At 40.5% G+C, this 20,622-nt stretch overlaps 1 protein-coding gene across 11 annotated transcripts in view; it reads left to right on the top strand.

The window, feature by feature from the left end:
• Positions 1 to 20,622, top strand: part of FAM126B (family with sequence similarity 126 member B) — a 48,597-nt gene that overhangs the window by 24,901 nt on the left and 3,074 nt on the right. For 9 of the 11 annotated variants that reach the window (XM_030453816.1, XM_030453817.1, XM_030453814.1 and 6 more), the window contains 9 exons: positions 155 to 256; positions 4,628 to 4,807; positions 6,803 to 6,883; positions 7,485 to 7,600; positions 8,338 to 8,433; positions 10,167 to 10,283; positions 10,985 to 11,072; positions 15,653 to 15,812; positions 17,013 to 17,180. In XM_030453816.1, the coding sequence (XP_030309676.1) occupies positions 155 to 256; positions 4,628 to 4,807; positions 6,803 to 6,883; positions 7,485 to 7,600; positions 8,338 to 8,433; positions 10,167 to 10,283; positions 10,985 to 11,072; positions 15,653 to 15,812; positions 17,013 to 17,180 (1,108 nt within the window). The remainder of the gene's footprint in view (positions 1 to 154; positions 257 to 4,627; positions 4,808 to 6,802; positions 6,884 to 7,484; positions 7,601 to 8,337; positions 8,434 to 10,166; positions 10,284 to 10,984; positions 11,073 to 15,652; positions 15,813 to 17,012; positions 17,181 to 20,622) is intronic. The other 2 variants (XM_030453818.1, XM_030453819.1) reach the window with 2 other exon arrangements.

A 20,622-nucleotide genomic window follows, 5' to 3' on the forward strand; every position in this document is an offset into this window, starting at 1 on the left:
GTTGGTATGTGCCCCCAGATGCTATTCATATGAATTACTATTAATTTACTGGATTTCAGGAATTTTTATTGATGTTGGGATGAAACTGAATTCTTTTGTGATCTTTAGTGCTTGCAAACATTGATTTATCAGGGTAACTTTTTTTTTTCTTTAGGCATTACCTGAAACACAAATTTCCAGCTATGCAGCTACATTGCACCGAAAAAAACCATTGGTACCAGCTCTTTATAAGGTCATTCAAGACCCAAACAATGAGGTAGGAGAAAAATATTTTTGTTTACCTTCTTCTACCTTCCAGCTCTACAATTTAAACTAAAATAATGGAGAAGTTGAGATGGAGCAGAGAATTCTTCAGTTCTTCTTTCTTATGTAGCCTGATGTGGGTATAATCTTTCTTTTTACTGTTCTGTTTTTGGGGCTGTTCTGGTAAGACACAGCCCCATCTGCTCCCAGAAATACAGTTTTGCTGTCTTACTGGATTTTACATGCCACAGCTGAGTGTTACAATTGATTTGGCATGAGGTTGGGGTTTTTTTCTGCCTGAAACCACCTCTCAGCCATGCCAGTCACCGAGTAGGCCTTGTAGTGAAACTCAGCAGGACCCACGTCCCTGTCACTGGAGGGCTGACTGCTTGGTGGGAGATGGAAGCAGTTTATAAAATCCTACTGAAAAAACCAGCTCTTCTTTTGCTTTTAGTAGTATCACATTTGTGTGATTTGGTTTCCACTGCTGTAAATGAGCAGAACCAGGTCCCCAAAGTATAAATATGTACAATGAAAATCATAGCTTACCCTTGTATGTAATTAATTATAATTGCAAATGATGCTAAAGTGAGCTTTCTATTCCCTTCCCTTCTGCTGTGAGCATTTCTGGGAAAGTGTGTGACATACAACTTCTGAACAAATTGTGCAAGCATACTGTTCTCTGCTGTGTAAACTAGATAAAATGCTTCAAATTACTTCATTTCTCATCTGTGGTCTCTTGGATATTTAGAGATTAAATGGCAAGTGTGTACAGCAAGGAAGTTCTTTTTTTTTTCCTAAGCACAGCTCAGCTGCTTTTGGAAGCTGAATGCTTGATTGAGCTTAAAGGAGATTGCATAATGCTCACGGAATAAAAAAAAAAATTAAAAAAAAATAATTAAAAAAAGCTTCACAGCTGTCAGCTTCATTTCAGTCTTACAAATAACTTGCATAGTGACCTTTTTCTTTGTACTGAAGTTACTGTAGTTCTCACTCCAACCTGAAGCCACCACTGCTGGTGTTGTGTATGTATCAGCCTTTGCCAGTGGACTTCTAAAGCCTTCCTTTGAGCATTTGATTTATATAATTTTCAAAAATGGGAAGAACCAGATCTGCAAAGAGTATCTTCTTAAGGGTGTGACAGCAAACTTCAGCTGATGGCACAGTGGTGCTTGTCAGATGTGCTCCTCTGTGGAGCTGCTGCTACCCCTGGGGCCTGATTCTGCTCTCAGGTGTCAGAGAAGCAGCCCCAGACTAGAAGGGCACCAGCTGCAGGTTCTGCTTGCTCAGGCAGTATCTATTTCCTTGTCCCTCTTCCAAACTTCTTGGTGTATGAGGAGTATAATCATAGTAAATTAATTAATTTGCAGGCTTCTGTGCTGTATTTGGCTCTTAAGTGTGAGGGGTATTTAAAATATCCCACACAGGGCTTTATTTATTAGAAAGGTAAGTGATGGCTTCTGAGGATAAAGCTTATGTGTTAGGCTGTTACAGAAATTCCCTTTGCTGGATTCTTCAACTTGATGGACAAGTAATTTTTTTAGTATGACTTAAAGTTGGCCTATTTTAAAACTGTGTGAAAGAAGCAAACTGTTTAGGTCAAACACTTAATTTTCCAGAATCACTGAGATCTAGTAAGATCAGGATTATGAATTTACCATGGAATACAGTGTGTTTAGGAACCCAAACAACCAAGGTGTTCCTGTTTTTTTTTGACAGCTCTTTAGCAATTTGAGAGCTGTCAATTTAAATAATATTGTTACTGTTTACTGAGTTTTAAGTATGGAAAAGATGATGACTGGAACAGAAAGTGCATAAAGAGTAGAGTGATCTTGCTCATAAACAGCTTCTTTAGCTAACTAATATATTGATTTTTTGCACAGTATTTTAATTTTTAAGTAAAGTGCTTTTGAAGTACTTATTTGGTCTAGATAGTTGTCTGATTTCTGGAGCTGTAGACATAAATGCTCTATGGATCTTAATGCAGTACCAGAATTTAAACACTGATAATTCCTGAGGCATTTTAGGTTATCCTGGACAGCTCAGCCAGGCACTCCCAGTGTGGATTTAACTTCAAGATAGGGCTCAAGATTTGGCAATCTTGTAAAATAAGCCAAGCTCTAGTCAGTCATCAGCTTCCTTAAAGCCTGACTAGTCTGCATCTCTGTGAGGTATAAAAATGAAGTCTGCAAATTTCATTGTTGTCACTTAGTGTATATTTTAGTAAGTAAAAATTTTGTTTGGTTGTTGTGCTAATTGCTGTCTGTGGTAATAAGAAAGCTCCTCAATAGGAAAGTCTTTACCAGAACAGAGAGACTTTTGGCTTTGGATTTTTTATCTGGCAGCTGAGATACTTTCCTTTGACTTTGGACTGAAACATCTTCTAAATTAAAAAAAAAAAGTGCTTGTTCATGTATACACCCACTGCTGGTGACACAACTCCATTTCCTCTGTGCATCCAGTGTCTTCTCAATATTTATATCCAGAGAAGTGACTGGAAGAGGCTCATGCTTTCCAAACCATCTGAGGAGGATGCAAGGAAAACATTTCTCTTTCTTTTGGTGTTAAGGTTTGTGCTTTTAGGTGGGAGGTGATCATATTGTACTCTGACAGGAAAAGCTTTGGTGTTCCTGCCTTTGAAATTATTTTTGTTGTAGTGTCTTTGGGGTGGCAGCTTTTTCTTGTGGACTTACAGGATTTGAAGACACCCAAAGCACTACAGTGGGTGCTACAAATAGCTTTTAGGTTTTTCACCTGATTAATTTGCACAACTGATAGGAAAGCTGGAAATGAGGGCTATCTACAAGCTTGCAGCACCGGTGACTGGGTATTGGTTTGTTTCTTTCTAGGGACCAGGGTTTCACTTAAAAGCCTATTTTGGAAAAAAAGTAGAATAAACCCCATAGCTGCTCTAGTTGAGCCTCAACTGACTTTAGCTGAAGTAAATTATTCTTTTCCACTGTTTTTAATGGGACTTGATTAGACAGGCTTATTTTAAAATAGAAAACAGCTTTGGGCTGCTGTCATCCTTAATCTAACAGGAATACTATTTATAGCAGTGCAGCTGGATATTAATATTTGGTTAGCTTGTCTTGCACCTGTTATCTCCTTGCATAAATGCTTGTATTTATTGTTTCCAGAGATTATTTCTTTTTCTTTTTATCACTAGCTTCTTGCTCTCATTTTCTTTTAAAGAAAACCTACACATTTATTCAGTGATCTCTGAATTATGTATTAACCATGTTTTTCTTTGAACACCTGCAATGTGCTAGGGCTGTCAGGAAACAAGGAGACAGTTCTGTTTCTCAGGATTTGAACACTTACTGTAACAGATGGTTTTAATAATTAGTGTCACTTTTTAGACAGTTGTTTATACTGAGTAAATATTAATTAAGGAAGAATATACTTATGCATCATTTGGACATAAAGTGCTAAATATATATATGAAATACTTCATTAAATGTACTTGTAAAAATCTGCATGCTCTAAATGACTGAACTTCTCTCATTCTGTATCAACATTGTCAGTCAGCTTTCTTCCTTCCCTCTCTTTGCTACAAATACAGGTTTTTAGCCTGGGGTTACCTAGGCTGCCAGTCAGAAGCCTCTTTACACAGGATCCTTATACCAGAGCCTTGTATAAGAAAGTTGTTTTTGTTTTTTTAACACAGATGTCACGTTATGGCTTTGTGACCAACTAGGGAAAAATATCTAAGGCTCTACTTTCTCTCTTGACTCTTCTGTATGAATATAGATTATTTAGGCTACACAAATGCCTGTGTCTTTTTCCATATTGAAACTCACTAGGTCATTTCATCCCCTTTCATAGGATGTGTTACTGGATACTGCTCATAGACCTGATCAGAATTCCTCTTGGAATTTTTGACTGTGGTATTAAAAGTTGATTACTCATGGGAAAGGGGAAGGTACTTTGTGATTTATTTTTATTTTTTTTATTTTTCTCCCCCTCAGTTCTGTGGCTAAATCTTAGTTTTAGATTTTGGTTTGGCATTGCAGACTCTTACAAATAAAAGTCAGGGGTTTTCTTGTCCTTGTATCTCACTGACTTGAGAAGGACTCTTTGATTCTGGTACTGAAACCTGAAGGGCAGCTCAAGATGGAAAATTGTTTGCATTGCCATGAACCAGTGCACACCTGTTGGGTTTGACTGTAAAAGCTGTAGGTAAGAAATTAATTTGTCAATCTGCCCTGTCATTATCTGACATTATCTTGTCATTACCTATCTGACTTGTCATTAGCCCCTGATCTTCAACCTTTGTACTTTTTACTGGGGCAGTTGTAAGGCTTCTCGGTTTTATGGTGCAGGTTCTCCCTTACTAGAGAAGCCCGATGGAAGCTGATTGCCCTTTTTTGCTTCTCCACAGCTCCTGGAGCCCGTTTGCCACCAGCTCTTTGAACTTTACCGGAGCTCAGAGGTTCGGCTGAAGAGATTCACCCTGCAGTTCCTGCCTGAGCTGATCTGGGTGTACCTGCGTCTGACTGCCAGCAGGGACAGGCAGAGCAATGGCTGCATCGAAGCCTTGCTGCTGGGCATTTACAACCTGGTGAGTCAGATGGGTGGGGATGGCTGATAGAAATACAAATATAAAATAAAAAATACAAAAATAAATGGATCTGAGGCTTTGCCTCACTGCCCGCCAGGAATAAAGTAAATAACTGGGAGCATCTGCTTAAAATCAGAATATGCTTACACAAAAGCATGTTTATTCTGGAGAAAAGCATCACCTAATGAAGGTTTAGTAAGAACATGTTTGCAAAAATGTTTCTTTATAGTAATCTTTTTGGGACAAACATTTTGACTGAGAAGGATCATCTCAGGGTCTTGCTTGTACTGTTGCCAGTGAAGTTTATGTTGCAAAGTAGAGGTTCCTATGGGGGTGATTCAGCTTGCTGTGGAGATGCTTGTCAGGTCAGTCTGCTTGGTCAGGCTACCCCAATTTTTGCTCTGCATATATCTTTTCAGCAACACGTTGAAGCTGAAACCCCTCTGCATGCCCACACTTCCATACATCCCTGTGTGCATTCGTGGCAGAGTTGTCTTGAGTGGAAGTGTGGCTTTTAAGAATAAGTACAAGTAACTGTAGATGATTGAGTTGGGTTGTAAAAGTAATTTTTTATATACTGACTTTGTTATATACCTTAGTTTGGAAAGGTTTACTCTGGTAATGTTATATGGCTGTTTGCCTATCTTGGCAGTATTGCTAAATTTATCATTCTTTGATGGGAGTGTCTGAGTTAGGATCTTAAAACACACTAAACTTAAACAGCCCTTCCCTCTGCTATCATAATAAACCCCTCCTTTAAATTGGGTATTATGTTTCTATACATGATGAGACAGAACTGTCAAACTGAGTCTTAAAAAAATGTTGTGTGTCTGTAGATGAACTCTTAACAACTAGAAGAACCCGTTGTTTTAGGTTTATGCTGATAGAAAAAACATTGGAAACTGCTCACTGCTTTTTTTGGTGCTGTTTGCTGGGTTGAAGTAACATGTTCACTTTGTCAGTCATTTTCTCCCAAAGGTCCTTTTGCAGTTCCTTTGAATGTCATGTTGGTGATTCATCTTTTTTAAGGGGATTAATTTCTTCATTCTCTCCAGTCTCAGGAAGAAAGAAACCTCAAAATGGGGAGTGGCTCCTGCTATTTTTTATTCTTTGATTAAGTTGTTGATATTTTCCTGCACGTGTTAGGAAAGTAAAGGAAGGATGTTATTTTCTCAATACTTAAAGAATTTAGCAGAATGCAAAAGATTTGTTCATTTCTTTCATTATCAACTGTGCTCCATTATGATTCTTAAAGCCCTATTGTGCTACCTTGGACTAAGTTTTCACATTAACTGGAATAACTAGAGCTCACTGTTTGGAAATCTGCTGTCCAAAGTGAAGAGGCAGCACTTCAGACTCCTTTTTGGTTTAGTCTTACATAATTGCTCTTGATATATTTGCTTTAAAAACTGCTGGGTTTGCTTATGTAGTAGCTTAGCAACTATAAAATCCTGACCACTCTGAAAGCCTTTTGAGAACATTCTGTGTATTTCTTTCTGATAGAATGCCTGGAGAAACTCTGCCAGTCTCCTTCATTTCACCTTTTCTCTGGGGAGCATTTGTGCTAAGTACTGCCCCTTGGCAGCAAGTGATTCATCAGCCCTCCTGGGTCCCTGTCTTTTGGGTTTCAAGTTCAGCCTTGCTCCACTATATAATTCTGATATAAAGAAATGTTATAATCTAAAGGTTGGCTACAGCAGCTTTTTTGTCCTTTTTTTGATTTTTGATGAAGTCACACTCATCACAGAGCCAGTGCTGGGGTTTTTTTGAGTGTTGCAGAGGCATTCTGAAAAAAAAGTCTCTGGCAGAGGTCTCTCCTGCTTTTTAAATACTTTTGTGATTTTGCAGTTATTCTGGAAATGCACAGAGACCTTGAGGTGCTAAGCAGCTCAGGACATTTGACTTGTTGTTTGTTAATGGTTTTTGTGAGTTGAAAGTTATTCCAAGTCCTATCTCCTTTCTTCTATTTGAGTTTTGGTTTTGTCTTTAATGCAGGAAATTGCTGACAAAGATGGAAACAACAAAGTTTTATCCTTCACCATCCCTTCGTTATCTAAGCCCTCAATATACCATGAGGTAAGAGAGCTGCTGTGGTAAATAAGAACTGGATCTATCTGAGGAGTGAAAACTGGACCCATTTGGTGCAACAGGCCACTGTAGATACATCTTGTCGCAGAAAGTTTTCTGTGTCAGTAGCTTGCAATTAGTCCAATCAAGTTCAGTGGCATTAGCAGAAGAGAAAGAATGTAAATGTTGAAAAATCTTGGCTGAGAGTGCCCATTTTGCAGAGAGGTTGGTTGTGCTGGAGTTGCAGCTGTGTTTTTTCCCCTCTTAGGTGCTAGTATGAAAGTAGTTTTGCTCTCACAACTCCAAGTTCAACTTGAATTAAGGAGCTGTTTTTATCTGCTGCTGCTGTACAAAAGGTCTGTGCAGTGAGGACCAGCTCAACAGAAATGGATGGCTAAGGATCAAAGTTGAAAATTGCTCTCACATGCTCAGTGTGGAAGCTGTTTATAGCAATGGAAATGTGTTCAGATTTGCTGTATTCTGGAATAATCTTGATCTTTACAGCTCACGAGATCAGTGTGGGTGGTTAGGAGGTTTAAGGCTTTTTGGGAACCTTTTGCTTACCATTTTGTTTTCCCCCTTCCTTCCTCCTCCCACCACCTACTTTTAGCCCTCTACTATTGGATCCATGGCTTTAACTGAAGGAGCTCTGTGTCAGCATGATCTCATCAGGGTAGTTTACAGTGATCTTCATCCTCAAAGAGAAACCTTCACAGCCCAGAACAGGTAGGTGGAGGTATTCCAACAGCAGAGGTGCTTCACTAGGCTTCAACAAGTCCTTAAACTTTAAGAGCAAATGCATTACTTGTTCAGTCCTTTGTCAGCATTGTTTGGAAATAAATCTAGAGAACAGGCTTGGTGGTTTGAGGCATAGTCTTTTTTTATCCCAACTTTGTATGTTCTACTAGTTCACTTATAAGAGAGTAACTTCTCTGTCATTCCTCTGTCCATTTTTGGGTTTATGTCTGTCAGCTCAGATTTTCATGGAAGCATAACAAAACTCAGCTTTGGCTCTGAGGCTCTGACTCCTTTTTCTAAAGGAAAGGGGGGAATGGAGCTTAGTGGATGGACAGAATTAGGAATGGGAGAAATTGCCCTGTTCTTCTGGTGACTTGCCAGCCTTACCTCTGTATAAGCTATCTCTGGGAAAACTGATAAAGTAATTTTGAGTCCATAGCCAACCTGTACAGAGCTCTTTGTCCAAATATGCCATGTACCATTTCCTCCACAGTGCTCGTGGCTTTCAGTAATAATAATTGTAGGTGTTTAACACTGAACTTGTAACAGCCTGTTTCAAGTTACTGAATTGTAATGAAAGAGGATTTCAAGATTTGCATGTGTACTTCTGGCACTTTTTGCTGTGGGGTTTTTTTTGAAGACTGACTGTAGGAATTTTTACTTTAAATTCTGATAAAATATTAAGAATTTAAACCATGCAAGGTCTTGCTCTTGTCTCTTTCCAGGTTTGAGGTGCTGAGCTTTCTTATGCTGTGCTACAATTCTGCTATTGTCTATATGCCTGCCTCTTCTTACCAGTCACTTTGTAGGATGGGTTCCAGGTGAGACACTTGATTTTGAAATAGTTTTGCAGGGTGCATGTAGACTTCTGACTGTTCAGCCAGCAAAAAAGAATGAATGTACTGGTTGTGCTTAATAGCTTAAAACATTTTAACTCTGTCAGTCATGCAGCTGAATTGGAAATTTGAAGCTGTGTTTCCATACAGATAAAACACATGGATTCTCTTACTACTCTATGAGCTTCCCTTCTTGTTATGCAACTTTGTTATTTGGAAAGAAAAAACAAAACAATTTGGGGGGAAGATTAGTTGAAGCTACTCAAACTGGTTTGCATGTTTTGGGATTTAAATATCTTTCAGACATTTTTTAGTATGGTCAGTTTAAAAATCCTGTGAGGAATAGATGCTACCTGTTTCCTCTACTTCCAAATATTAGTGTCTTGCTTCTGAGGATGAACACATTGTTCTAGATTTTAGTGGTTTGTATTTGTCTGTGGTTTGGTTTTTCCTTCCTTTCTTTTTTTTCCCCTGATAACATCATCCCTCTTTCTGGAGAATTCAGTACTGTGGTTTCTCAAACTCTTATACATGCCCTTTATGTAACCTTTTACTGAGTAGTCTCAGAAGTGTCTGGTTGGAAAAGATCCCTGCTTTTTCTTCTAAAAAATCTCAAGAATATCTGATATTCTCCTGTGCCTCTTTTCACCAGCATTTTTGTTCAAAATAAGTAATTCTCTCTCCTGCAAACAGAGGCACCTCTTTAAATTTGTTTTGATTTAGCTTCTTTGCTTTAGCACAATGCTGCCTTGAGAGGAAAGCATAAAATTCAGTTCTGTAGCAAAGAAGGAGCACACTATAGCTTCTAACAACACATAATTAATAAAATCAATAAATTCAGTATAATAAACAATAAGTAGCACACAGGTAGTTATGATTAGAGCCTACTTCTTTCCTGTGATTTTTGAGGGGTGTGGGTTAATATTTGGGGTGCATCCATCATCTTCACTTGACTTGTGGCTATGCTGAATTTTCCACATCTGTTGAATTTTCCTGCATCTGAAAATTAGACCTGTACTTTGGGTAGGGAAGAGAGACATTTTATAGGGTAGGGATTTTCTGTTGCTTTTGAAACAGTGCAGCAGCGATACATTACTGGCCAGGTGTGACTTCCATTGATGAAGATTCAGTTATTAAACTTCTCAATAAATTACTCTGGTCTTCATGTAGACTCATTGCCACGCATTCTGTGGGAAGGCAGGCCCTTTTTCAGGGGTCAGAAGTAATTTATTTTGGTTTTCTTTACAAGGTAGCTGAGAGCAGTGCCCAAGAATGCAGAATCTGTGTTCACCAGGTTTAGATAAAAGGTGATCACGTGCTGTTATCAGACACCAGGATGGGAGATGACATTTTTCTTCTGTACCACTGAAATGTTTCCTTTAAAGAAAGGTGGTTTCAGTTACTGATTTTTCGGGGAGAGTCTGCTACTTGGTGTCTGGCAGTAGAGAACATCTTGCCACCCTCATTCTTTAGAGGTTGGTTATGATTTCAGGAAAACAGATGGAGTTAATCACTGTGTGGGAATAACAGTGGGTTAGCAGCAAGCCACATCTTGAGGCACTGTTACAAAACTCCTTCAGTGGCTGGGAGAGCAACCTAAGGATGTTCTATCTTGTCTACTTATATTTTGAAAAACAGGTTTCAAAATTGTTGTGTTGTAAAGGGATTTGTTGTCTCTGTGGGGCTGCCATGTTCTCACAGTGCTGTGGGTTTTTCAGGCTGTGTGTGAGTGGGTTTCCACGGCAGCAGGAGAAACGCTGGAAAGAACACTGTGGTAGAGTGGTGTTAGACCCTGACTTCATGGTGCAGCTGCTCACAGGTGTCTACTATGCCATGTAAGTAGTAAATGTCTGACAAAGGGAAATGTCTGACATTATGTTGACATAAATTAACACATAAATGCTGGGTTTTTTATGATTGGATTAAAAATAGTTACACTCCTAACACAAGTTCATAATTCCAACTGGTGTATTCCCTGTTAGTTCCTCACTCAGCCAGTTGATAATTTGGAAATATCTTTGTCAGAGTTCAGTTGGATAATGAAGGACCAGTAGAAAGTACTGGCTCTTCATTTTTCCCAAGTTTCCACTGCCACCACACAGCTTCTGTTGTTTCAAGCATAATGAGCTTGGATGCCAAGACAGCACGATGAAATTCAGACCTCGTGAATGGCAGTAGCCTCTGAGGTTGCAGCAATCCACTCCTGAGGAAAATTCAGTTCTGCTAAGTAGGGTTAACCCTCACATCTTGACCCTAGTTACTTAATTTTATTATTTCTTTTTTTCCATTCTTTAAGCTTGTTCTGATTATGGCATCTGCTGTGTCTTGCTTGGAGGTGACAGGGAGCAGCTTTCTTGTTACTCCAGCAACATTAATAAAAATTGCTTTGTCTATCTTTCAAAAAAAAGTGGAGGTGCTGGGGGTGTTCATACAGTTGAACTTTGCTTATTAGAAAGATGTGAGGAGGTGGATTTAGGCAGAAAAAAATACATTGAGTTGATAATATGAAAGATAAATATCTTTCTTTACTTTTTAGATATAATGGTCAGTGGGATCTTGGCCAGGAGGTGCTGGAGGACATAATTTACAGAGCACAGCTTGAACTCTACTCACAGCCTCTTCTGGTAAGAAACAATCCATTGCAATTTATGGACTTGGTTGAGAGGAATATGGATGTGTTTCTGAAGTGGACTGGTAATGAAAGCATTTGTGGCCTTTTACTGCACTCCCAAATGGAAGTGGTTGTTAACAGCTGGTGTTTTCAACACAGCTATTTATACCAGGGTTTTTCTGCTTGAGTATTAAGCTGGGGTGTTGAGATCTCCTAGGACTCATTGATGCTGAAAGCCAGGATTTTCTAGTGCATTACAATTGAATCAAAATGTTGGTGGCGTTTTGGCAGAGGCCACCAATGAACCATTTAAAGGAGCCTAACCATATGTTTATATGTCAGAGGACACTGGTTGCAAAAAGAGGTGTTTTCTTCACTTCTTGACCTTCAGCAGGGCTGAGGTCAATGACTGATGACACAGTAGATACTGATGACACAGTAGATAAAGCAACAGTAGGACAGAGCTGAAAGTGAAAAGGAGCTTCAGCTCCAGAGTCATTGTCAGATTTTGATTGATTAAAGTCACACAGGTGTTAATCTTTGCCTCTGAAGGGGCAGTAATAGAATGGAGTTCTCTTAATTGTTGTGGTTTGTGTTGTTTGGGTTTTTTTATTTCCACTGTACTTGCTGTTGTACTCATAAAAAGAGGGATCTGAAATGGGATAGTGGTGAAACTGAGCTGGATGCAGGTGGATGTGATTGGGAAGGATGAGGAGGCTGACAGAAAGGAGGAATAGAGGGATTTTATTTTTTCGGGTATACAGGAATGAGGATCAAAATGGAGAGAAAATTAAGTAGGATAAAGTGAAATAGACTCTTGTCTCAGTTTCTGCATCAGAGTCCTGGCTAGAAGCCTTTAGTGCTCCTCTGAACTAACAGCAGTAACATTTCATTGCCTTTTATGTAACTGAGAAAGGAATGGATTGGGAAAAATCTTCTTATGTGGCAATCTGAGATCTCTCTCTTCTGTAATAAATGATGTAAAATTATTCTCTTGATGAATTGGCTGTAAAATTTTATCTACAGGCTTTCTGACACTGCTGCATTTTAAATGCCTGGTATCCACTGAATTATTATAATAGTTGGTTCCTTTTGGAAATGACTCATTGCTCCATCAATTGAAAGTTTTAAATTAAATACTGAGCATGCTGAATTGGGCCATCCCATCAAACTACTGTATTTAAAAGGTGTGTGGGAGGATCTGCAGCTGAATTCAGTTGGTCATAAGGCAATCTTGAGTCCTCATTGTTCATTTTTAATGAGCAGAGATTACTTTTTGTAAGAACCTTCTAGAATGTCTTTTCCCCTAACGCTACTAATTCCTCTCCATCCCATTGTCTGGTTTTGGTAATATGATATGACCAATTTTTCCTCCTTTCCCAGTTCTAAGGGTTTTCATGTATATGCCCCAAAACCTGTGGGCTTTTCTTCTTAATTCTCTGATCATTGCCTTGCTGCCTATCTTATTTTACTTCAGTTTTTTAAAAAGCAGGTTTAAGACATTGTCAGTTTTGTTAAACAATGACCTGGATGTTCTTGGCCTCATGCTGTACATCCTAGTAATTTGCCTTTTCCAAAGGATGGAGTCCTTTCACCTCCCCATGTTCTTCAGGAGATGTGTATAATTCAGCAGCATCATAAGTTTGTATTTTAAACAGGAAAATACTGACACCAAATAAAATCTCATCTGTGCAGCATCTGAGAGAAGTTTCAAGCTCTGCTTCAGGTTTCCTACCAGCAGCAAAGTCTTTGAAGTCCATTTAATGTTCAGGCAGCCCCCTGCTTTGGGATTATTTTCAAGTCTCTCCACTCAAGCTATTTGTGTAATTATGGGCATCAGTCACCATTGCAATGAGAAACATCACAGGCCCTGTGTCTGGCTGTGTCTCTTGGAGGAAAATGTTTTGCAGTGCAGTACCCCCATGCTCCCATTCCAGGAGGTTTGTACTGCCTGGGGAGTAGCTCAGTTCCAGCTGGGCAGTCTTTTCCTCTGAAAACCAGAGTTGTGTGATGGTTCTGGGTGTCAAGCTGTGCCTCCAGTGCAGTCACACAGACTTCCTCAGCCCAGGAGACAGGAACCATGGCTCTGCAAGCTCTTGCTGCAGCAGCACCTTCACCAGTGTCTTGTAGTGATGTGTTTACTGCTCTTGTTGGATGCTCTTTTCATTAGAGCTCCTTTCTGCCAGGCAAGAGTGGATGCCTGGCCTGGAATCAGCCATCCTTTGTCATCAGTACTTGCAGACTTAGCTTGCCAAGTCTGCATTGTGCTGTTTGGATTTTTCCTGTCTTTCAAGGCTGGGTTGGACATAGTGAGCAAGTTGATTTGCATCCTGAAGAATCGTGCTTGTGGTGTTTTTTGTTGTTTTTTTTTTTTTTCTTCCTGTTAGAGGAGGACTGACTCATTCTGGCTGTTCAGATTGCTTCAAAGCCTTGCTGTTGGGTTGCTTTTTATCTCCATATGGTTCTCCCCAGTCCCCAGAAGCACAACTTGTGCTGTTGGAAAGGTTCAACAAGCACAAGTGCTCTGTCACTGTTCTGCTCCTCTTGCAGGTACTGATTTTTAGATTTTAATCCTGTGTAAGGAGAAGAGTACCTATCCAAGAGGGGCCCAGCTCTAGTGAGTAGAGAGTGGGAAGGCCAAACCATTGTGTACTGTTGAACTTGGTCTGCTCTGGTTCAGCACAGAAAAAAGGAGTTCCTGAAGTCTTCAATGTGATTGAGGATAGGTTCCAGCCCCTGGGGAGGTGAAGTCCTTGGTTTAGTTCTGTCTTGGGATCTGTGGCTTTACTGTTTGAAGCAGTTTCATTTCTTCTCCTAATTGCTGGGTGTTTTGCCTGTTACAACCTGTAGGAAAGCCACTTTTAATTCATTATAATGCAAATAAACACCTTTAATTAATGGAGCTTTTATGGCACGCAATATAGAATCATAGAATCATAGAATTGGCTGGGTTGGAAGGGACCTCAGGGATCATCGAGTCCAACCCTTGAACCACCGTTGCGGTTGCTAGACCATGGCACTCAGTGCCACATCCAGGCTCTTTTGAAATATCTCCAGACACGGAGAATCCACTACTTCCCTGGGCAGCCCATTCCAATGGCTGATCACTCTCTCCGTAAAGAAATTCTTTCTAATATCTAACCTAAATTTCCCCTGGCACAACTTGAGACCCTGCCCTCTTGTCTTGTTGAAAGTCGTTTGGCAAAAGAGCCCAACCCCCCCCCTGGCTCCAACCTCCTTTCAGGGAGTTGTAGAGAGTGATGAGGTCTCCCCTGAGCCTCCTCTTCTCCAGGCTGAACAGCCCCAGCTCTCTCAGCCTCTCCTCATAGGGTCTGTGCTCGAGTCCCTTCACCAGCCTGGTTGCCCTCCTTTGGACCTGCTCCAGGACCTCAATATCCTTAGAATCATACACTGGTTTGGGTTGGAAGGGACCTTAAAGATCATCTAGTTCCAACCCCCTGCCATGGGCATGGACATGGCACTATAATTACTTCTAGCTCTTCCTCAAATTGTCCCCAACACCCAGGACAGCAGCCCCTCAGCACCCTCCAGCCAGCTCCATCCCCCCCATCCCAGACAAACCTCATCTGAGATCTTCAAGAGGACAAATCACACAAAGTTCTTCCAACAGGACCTGATCCAACTGTTCAATAGAGTTCACATAGTTTGTGTTTGTGCAATTGCTAATGAAAGGGGACTTCATTAGTTAAATGGATCTGGCAAATATGGGCTTTAGGGAGTTCAAAGAATTTATTGGATGGCCCTTGTGTTGCCAAGGCCTCTGGCACCCTCGGAGTATCAAGACAATATTGATGAGGTTTAAAAGTGCATTACTCCTGTCACTAGGCTGAGGGGGACATATGAAAATGTTGCTTGCAGCATAAAACTGAGAAATATGTGATGGGAATAATGAGCTGAACACTTGATACCACTTCATCAGTTAGCCACGAGTATACAGTGAACTTTATACAGCCTGTTAGAAAAAACACATGATCCAAAAGGAAAAAAAGTGGAGTATCTTGCAAATCTGCATATTCTGAAGGAGACCTATCTCATTTAAGTGGAGAGAACAGTCAGCCTTCATTTTATCTGTGCCTCAGTGGGGTTTACATGCCTTTGCCTGGAGTTAACAAGTAGGCTGCCTGGGTTCAAGACATGCAGACCATGTGTATTTAAGTAAAAGTGTTTCTCTTGCCATATATTGAACCCTCTTCTCTAAAGCTGCATTGGCTTGGCCTCTGGCTTCTTAGTTTTGTGACATTCTTGTCAGAAAGCATCAGTGGTAATTTCCTTGTCATTTTGTAGCCTCTTCTGAATGGAGATCTTCCCACCTAGGTTGTTACCTCTGTCAGTACAGGTGGTGAAACGGAACGAGGTAAATTACCTCAGAAAATGGGGAAAACTCAACTGTATTTTTGGGAATAGGTCTGTGTTGAGTTTTTCAGCTGTGAATGTTGGGAATGGGGCCATCCATCGGGATGGAGCTGGCTTCATTAACAACTTTTGCTTCTCTCCCTTTCTGGCTCCAGCCCGAGACCTAACGGTGCCATTAGCGCGGTCGTGTCATGAGGCAACATTTTATCTTTACCTTAGGTTGCCAATGCCATGAAGAACTCCCTGCCCTTTGATGCTCCTGATTCATCTCAGGATGGCCAGAAGGTACTGAAGGTGGAAGTGACTCCCACAGTGCCCAGGATTTCTCGGACTGCTATTACAACAGCTTCCATCCGGCGGCACCGCTGGAGGAGAGAAGGTGAGCTTTGCCTGTCCAGAGCGGGTGCTGCAGAGGGTCCTGTTCTCATCACCACCACCCAATCTGGCTCCTGAGTTTAAATGTTTGCAGAGCAGTTGGTTGGGGGTTTTTCTCTTCATTTGTTTTTGAACAGTGGTATTCCATAACAGTGTGTAGTATTTTACATCTTCAGAGCTCTGCATGGACATGGACATGTGAGGTGTTTGTTTTGGTTTTCATTTGGTGATAACCCATGAGGTAGGTGAGAAAATGGAGAAGCTGGAAAATTTTCAGTAAAACTTTTTTTTTCCCCCCCCCACAAAACACAGCATAAAATTGTGAGGATAGAGCTTGTCATAGACTTTGATTTCTTTAATCCACGCTAAAACTCAACCCCCTCCCATCATAAATAGCTCAGGGAATAAATGATATTATCCAGACCTTCATAGGGTTACAGCTGCCTAAAGCTGCCAAAGGCAGTGGCAGAGGGAGAAGCTGAACATCCCATTCCTGAAATCCTATGGCCCAATTTAGGGAGGGATGCCATAAAGTAGCTTTGGGTAGCTTGGAATCAGTCCTTATTTTTCCTTGGTGAGGATGTTTGTAGTATGGAAGTGTGCTTGACTGTATGAAGTAAAAAAATAAATATGTAGCAGTATTTACCTTATTATGATGTCTTCAGTGTAGGTGAAGCAAAAAGCTTGTTTTGAAATCACTTTGTGACACTTATAAAACTTTGTTGCTTCATGTATAAAACACTCATTTTAAAAAGCTGCATAAACAGCTGAAGGTAAAAAAGTAGAATAACCTAGAAATAAACCGAGGGTAAAAGAGTCTGAAAAGAAGGATTACATCTTTTCCTGTGGTACTTTTTGTATTTTTTTTCCTTCCTTCTTTCTGCATCAGCAAAAGGATTTAATGACCTCTGGTCTTCAGCTGAATCAGGATGTCCAGGACAAGAAGCAGCTGCCTTCTGTTCTCAGGACTCTGGATCATGCTTGTCTTCACCGTAGTTGCCATTTTATCCATTTGCTAGTCCCTGGTCTGCAGTGTAGCCCACCTGTCCCTCCTCTCTGTGGATGTCACCACAACTTCTCACTGAGCTCGGGCAGTGTTTTGTCTTTGTTCCGTGTCCGCATCTATTTCCAACCCGGGCAGGGAGAACGGGAATGCCGAGCAAGGAGCAGAAGCAGCACTAAAATGTTGTGTGTTGAATCCCAGATGGCTTTGACTTCTCAAACGAGGCTGACTCCAGCATCCCTGGCTCCCCGACCCAACACGGCTCCACAGACCTAGGGATCAAACGTGAGCAAGAGGGGGAGGTGCTGGTGCGCAAGACCCCTGAGCATGGCTTCCCGGAGCCCACCTTGGCAGCAGCCACCACAGAGGGTAGGACAGAGATGAGGAGGCAGAAGTCAGTGAGGCAGTTGCTGGAGGAGGATCCTGGCTCCCTATCCCCAAGCAGAACTTCTTTCCATTCTAGTGTGTGTTTCCGCTATCCCAGGGTGTATTAGCTGCTCTTTGCAATACACGCACCCCCTAAATACCTAACAGCAGGTCAGATACTACCTTTTTGTTATCACGTGGGCTGGCCTGGGGCTTGCAGCTGTGTGGTGAAAGAATGCTTGGCATGGCAAAAAAAAAAAAAAACAAAAAAAACCCAAAAACAAACCCCAAAAAACCCCCCAATAACCAACTGAAAAAAAAACCAAACCAAAAAAACCCCAAGGGTCGTAGCCGAGAGCTTTGGGATTGCTTGGAAACTTTCTATTACTGAGCATGTTTAATGTAATATTCAGAAGGAAAAAAAATGCACCAGGTGGACGTGAATCTAGTCCTGAAAAGCAGACTTTAGTGTAAAAATGGATTTGGCTACTACTTAGTTACGAGAGTTTCTCCTTAGTCTGTAGTTTGTAAATTCCCAAGAGCAAAGTTTCCTGTTCCCATTAAATGTCAAGCTGATCTCAGACATATAAAACTGCTTCTGGTTTTATTTGCCAGTCATCCTCTGATTTAAAATTCATACATTTACATCTTTCTTACATGAATGAGCTGACTGCTCTAGAGACAAGTACCAAGAAAGCACTTGTGTTTTCAGGAAGAAATCAGGTTGTCATGTTTCTAGAATTTGAGAAGCAATTACTGCTTGCTTTCTCAGTCATGCTGTCCACAGAAATGCTTCAGGCCTTTGTATGTCTGCTCTGCAGCATATGGAGTAGCTGGCAGAAATTTATTTTGATTCAGTTAGTCTATTGATTTGTGCATCTTCACTCTGTAAAATACCTGGTTTTGAGCACAGAATTGAAATCATGATTTCTCCTGAGAGATGAGAATTAATTTCTCGTAAATTTAGCTTAACACATTTTTAAGTGTTCTCCTGTCTCAAGCCTCCCCTTTGAACATTCCTTTGGCATTTCCAGCTTTTGTAAGCATATCAGCTGATCATAAACAAGATTTATTTGCACATTTGGATATGACTTACAGATATTTCAGATTTTTTTCTTCTGGGAACAATAATCTGGAGAATTTGGAGATTGAATGTAGTGTTCTGGCAGCATCCTTACCCTTAATCAGTGTTGCTATTAAACAGTGATTAAGACATCATGCTTCTGTATAAAAATATTTAATGTGGGTTTATAATCTCCTCCTTGGTGCACAGTGAATTTGAGCATGCTCAGTAAATGAGTCCTGTTTTCTCCTCAATTCCCTTGTTCAGTTGGCCTTACTCCATTGGACTAAACTTTGCATGTGCATGACCTGAAGGATATGGAGAAGTCCTCAACTGTGGAGAACCTGTTGGGAGAGACAGGCAGTGGGAAAGAAGTTAATGAAGATGTGGTCTTCTGGTCTTAATTTGCTTTAAGACATCTCTATAATTGGGCATGTTGTTGGATAAGGCATCGTTCCACATGCTTTACTTCAACAGAAGTGGGCTGGAGACCTTTTACTTCTGTAACAGTAGCAATGTCTAATTGCATACTGGAGTGAAATGAATTCTGCCAGTTGATAGCATCTGGGAAAAAGCCAAAGAATGGTGTTTGGCTTGATTATCAGTATAGAATTGTGTGTGTGTAAATAGTGTTCCTTGCTGATGATGATTACACAAAATTCCAGCTAGCAAATTCCCTCTCAGAAATAACATTTTGATATCAAGCCATATAATAAGAGACTGGTAATTCCTAGTGACTTTTCAACCACCAGGTTATGGGAAGGATAAACAGAATAAAAACCATGTTAAAAAGCTGTATAAAACCCCTTCTTTAAGTCAGTGTTTTGACCCAATAAGTGGAAGAAAGCAGAAGTTTTCAGGACTGGCTCATTAATGCCTTACAAGGCATCCTGCTTGCCTGGAGTGGCAGCTGTGCTGATGTGCACCGATTTGTGTCAGGGGAGAATGCTGAATCTACATATTTAGGATTAATTCTGAGCAGGCATAAATAGCAGATACTTTGGGAACAGAATTATTCTGATAAGGATCAGTGAGAGTCCTGAACACCCAGAAGTGCAATTGATATGATTTCTGTCAGATTGCACTGTCTCTTTCTCTTCCAGCCTTACAGTACAAGAGTGTTTAGGAGGAGTAGGGTTTTAATTTTTGCTTTCTTTTTAAATTGTTCTCATTGTTCTACTGGAGAGGAAAAAAACCAGTATTACCTCATTCTTTTTCTCCCCAAGACAGATTGTGTAAGGACTTAAAACATTTTTTTTTTATCGTTTCTGAGAGCAGTTTTTAGAGGAAAAATGACATGTATTGGGAAAAGAATATGTGTTTGCTGAAGTACTTCAGTCCCACTAAGAACTTCTGTAGGTATTTGGATCTGAGTAGACAGAAATTCTCTTGCATGTTGTCTTCTCTCTCCATTTTCCAGTGCTTCTGAGCTGCCTGGGCCTCTGCGTGGTTGCAGCATCCGAAAACTTGCAACAGCCCCTCTCAGTCTTGTCTGTAAATTCTGGGAAGAAAGTGTCACGTTTTAATGTGGCTCTTCTGCTCCCCTGTCCCTGAGTAGGAATGTCTGCTTCAGCATCCTGGTGCTCAGCAATGGTTTAACAAACTTTGAAGACAACAAATGTTCTTGTAATAATAAAAAAGCAAAGCAGGATTGCCTGGGGATTCCTTCCTGGAAGTTTCACAACTTTTCCTTGGAATTAAAAAAGGGCTTGAGAGGGGAGCTTCAGCTGCTTCTGCTGCTGCTTGTAACCAAACACGCTTTCATCCAGCTCTGCATGATTATTTAAACATGAATGTTTATTGAGACGGTGCTCTTGCTTTCAGAATGCTCCAGTGATGATGTATTTTTATTAGCATCTTGGATTATGTGTGGGAAGGTTGGGGTGTGTGGGGGGAAATGGTGATGTGAGCTGTGAATAAAATATATCACTGTCTAATGTCAGAAAATATTAAATATGGTTACAGGAAGTTAAAGCAAGAAACATACCCTTCATTTTAATAGTAGCTCTTGAAACCTAAGAAGGTTTTTCTAAAGCTAAAGGCTTTTCCAAGGAAGAAAGACTGCAGTAGCATCAACTCTCTGCTTCTGGGAGGCTAGTGAGTCAAATAAAACTATGAAACTACAGAATAATCCCACTTTGCATTGTTCTGGGAGAGGCCTGAGGATGGTCTGATATGGAGGTGGCTAAACATCTTCTGTAAGCTAGTAAACAGTAATTCTGAGGCAAAGTTTCCTGAAAAGAAGTAAGTTTAAAACAGAATTAAAAGCCTCCCTGTCAAGTTTTCTCTTTTGCCTTATGCTTCAGTGATGTGCAGTGAGATCAGGCTATGTTCCTGATGGTGATGCCAGCACTGAAAGCTTTGTGTCTGCTCTGATCTGCA

The sequence above is a fragment of the Calypte anna genome, chromosome 7 (assembly GCF_003957555.1).
Source record: "Calypte anna isolate BGI_N300 chromosome 7, bCalAnn1_v1.p, whole genome shotgun sequence".
Lineage (NCBI taxonomy): Eukaryota > Metazoa > Chordata > Aves > Apodiformes > Trochilidae > Calypte > Calypte anna.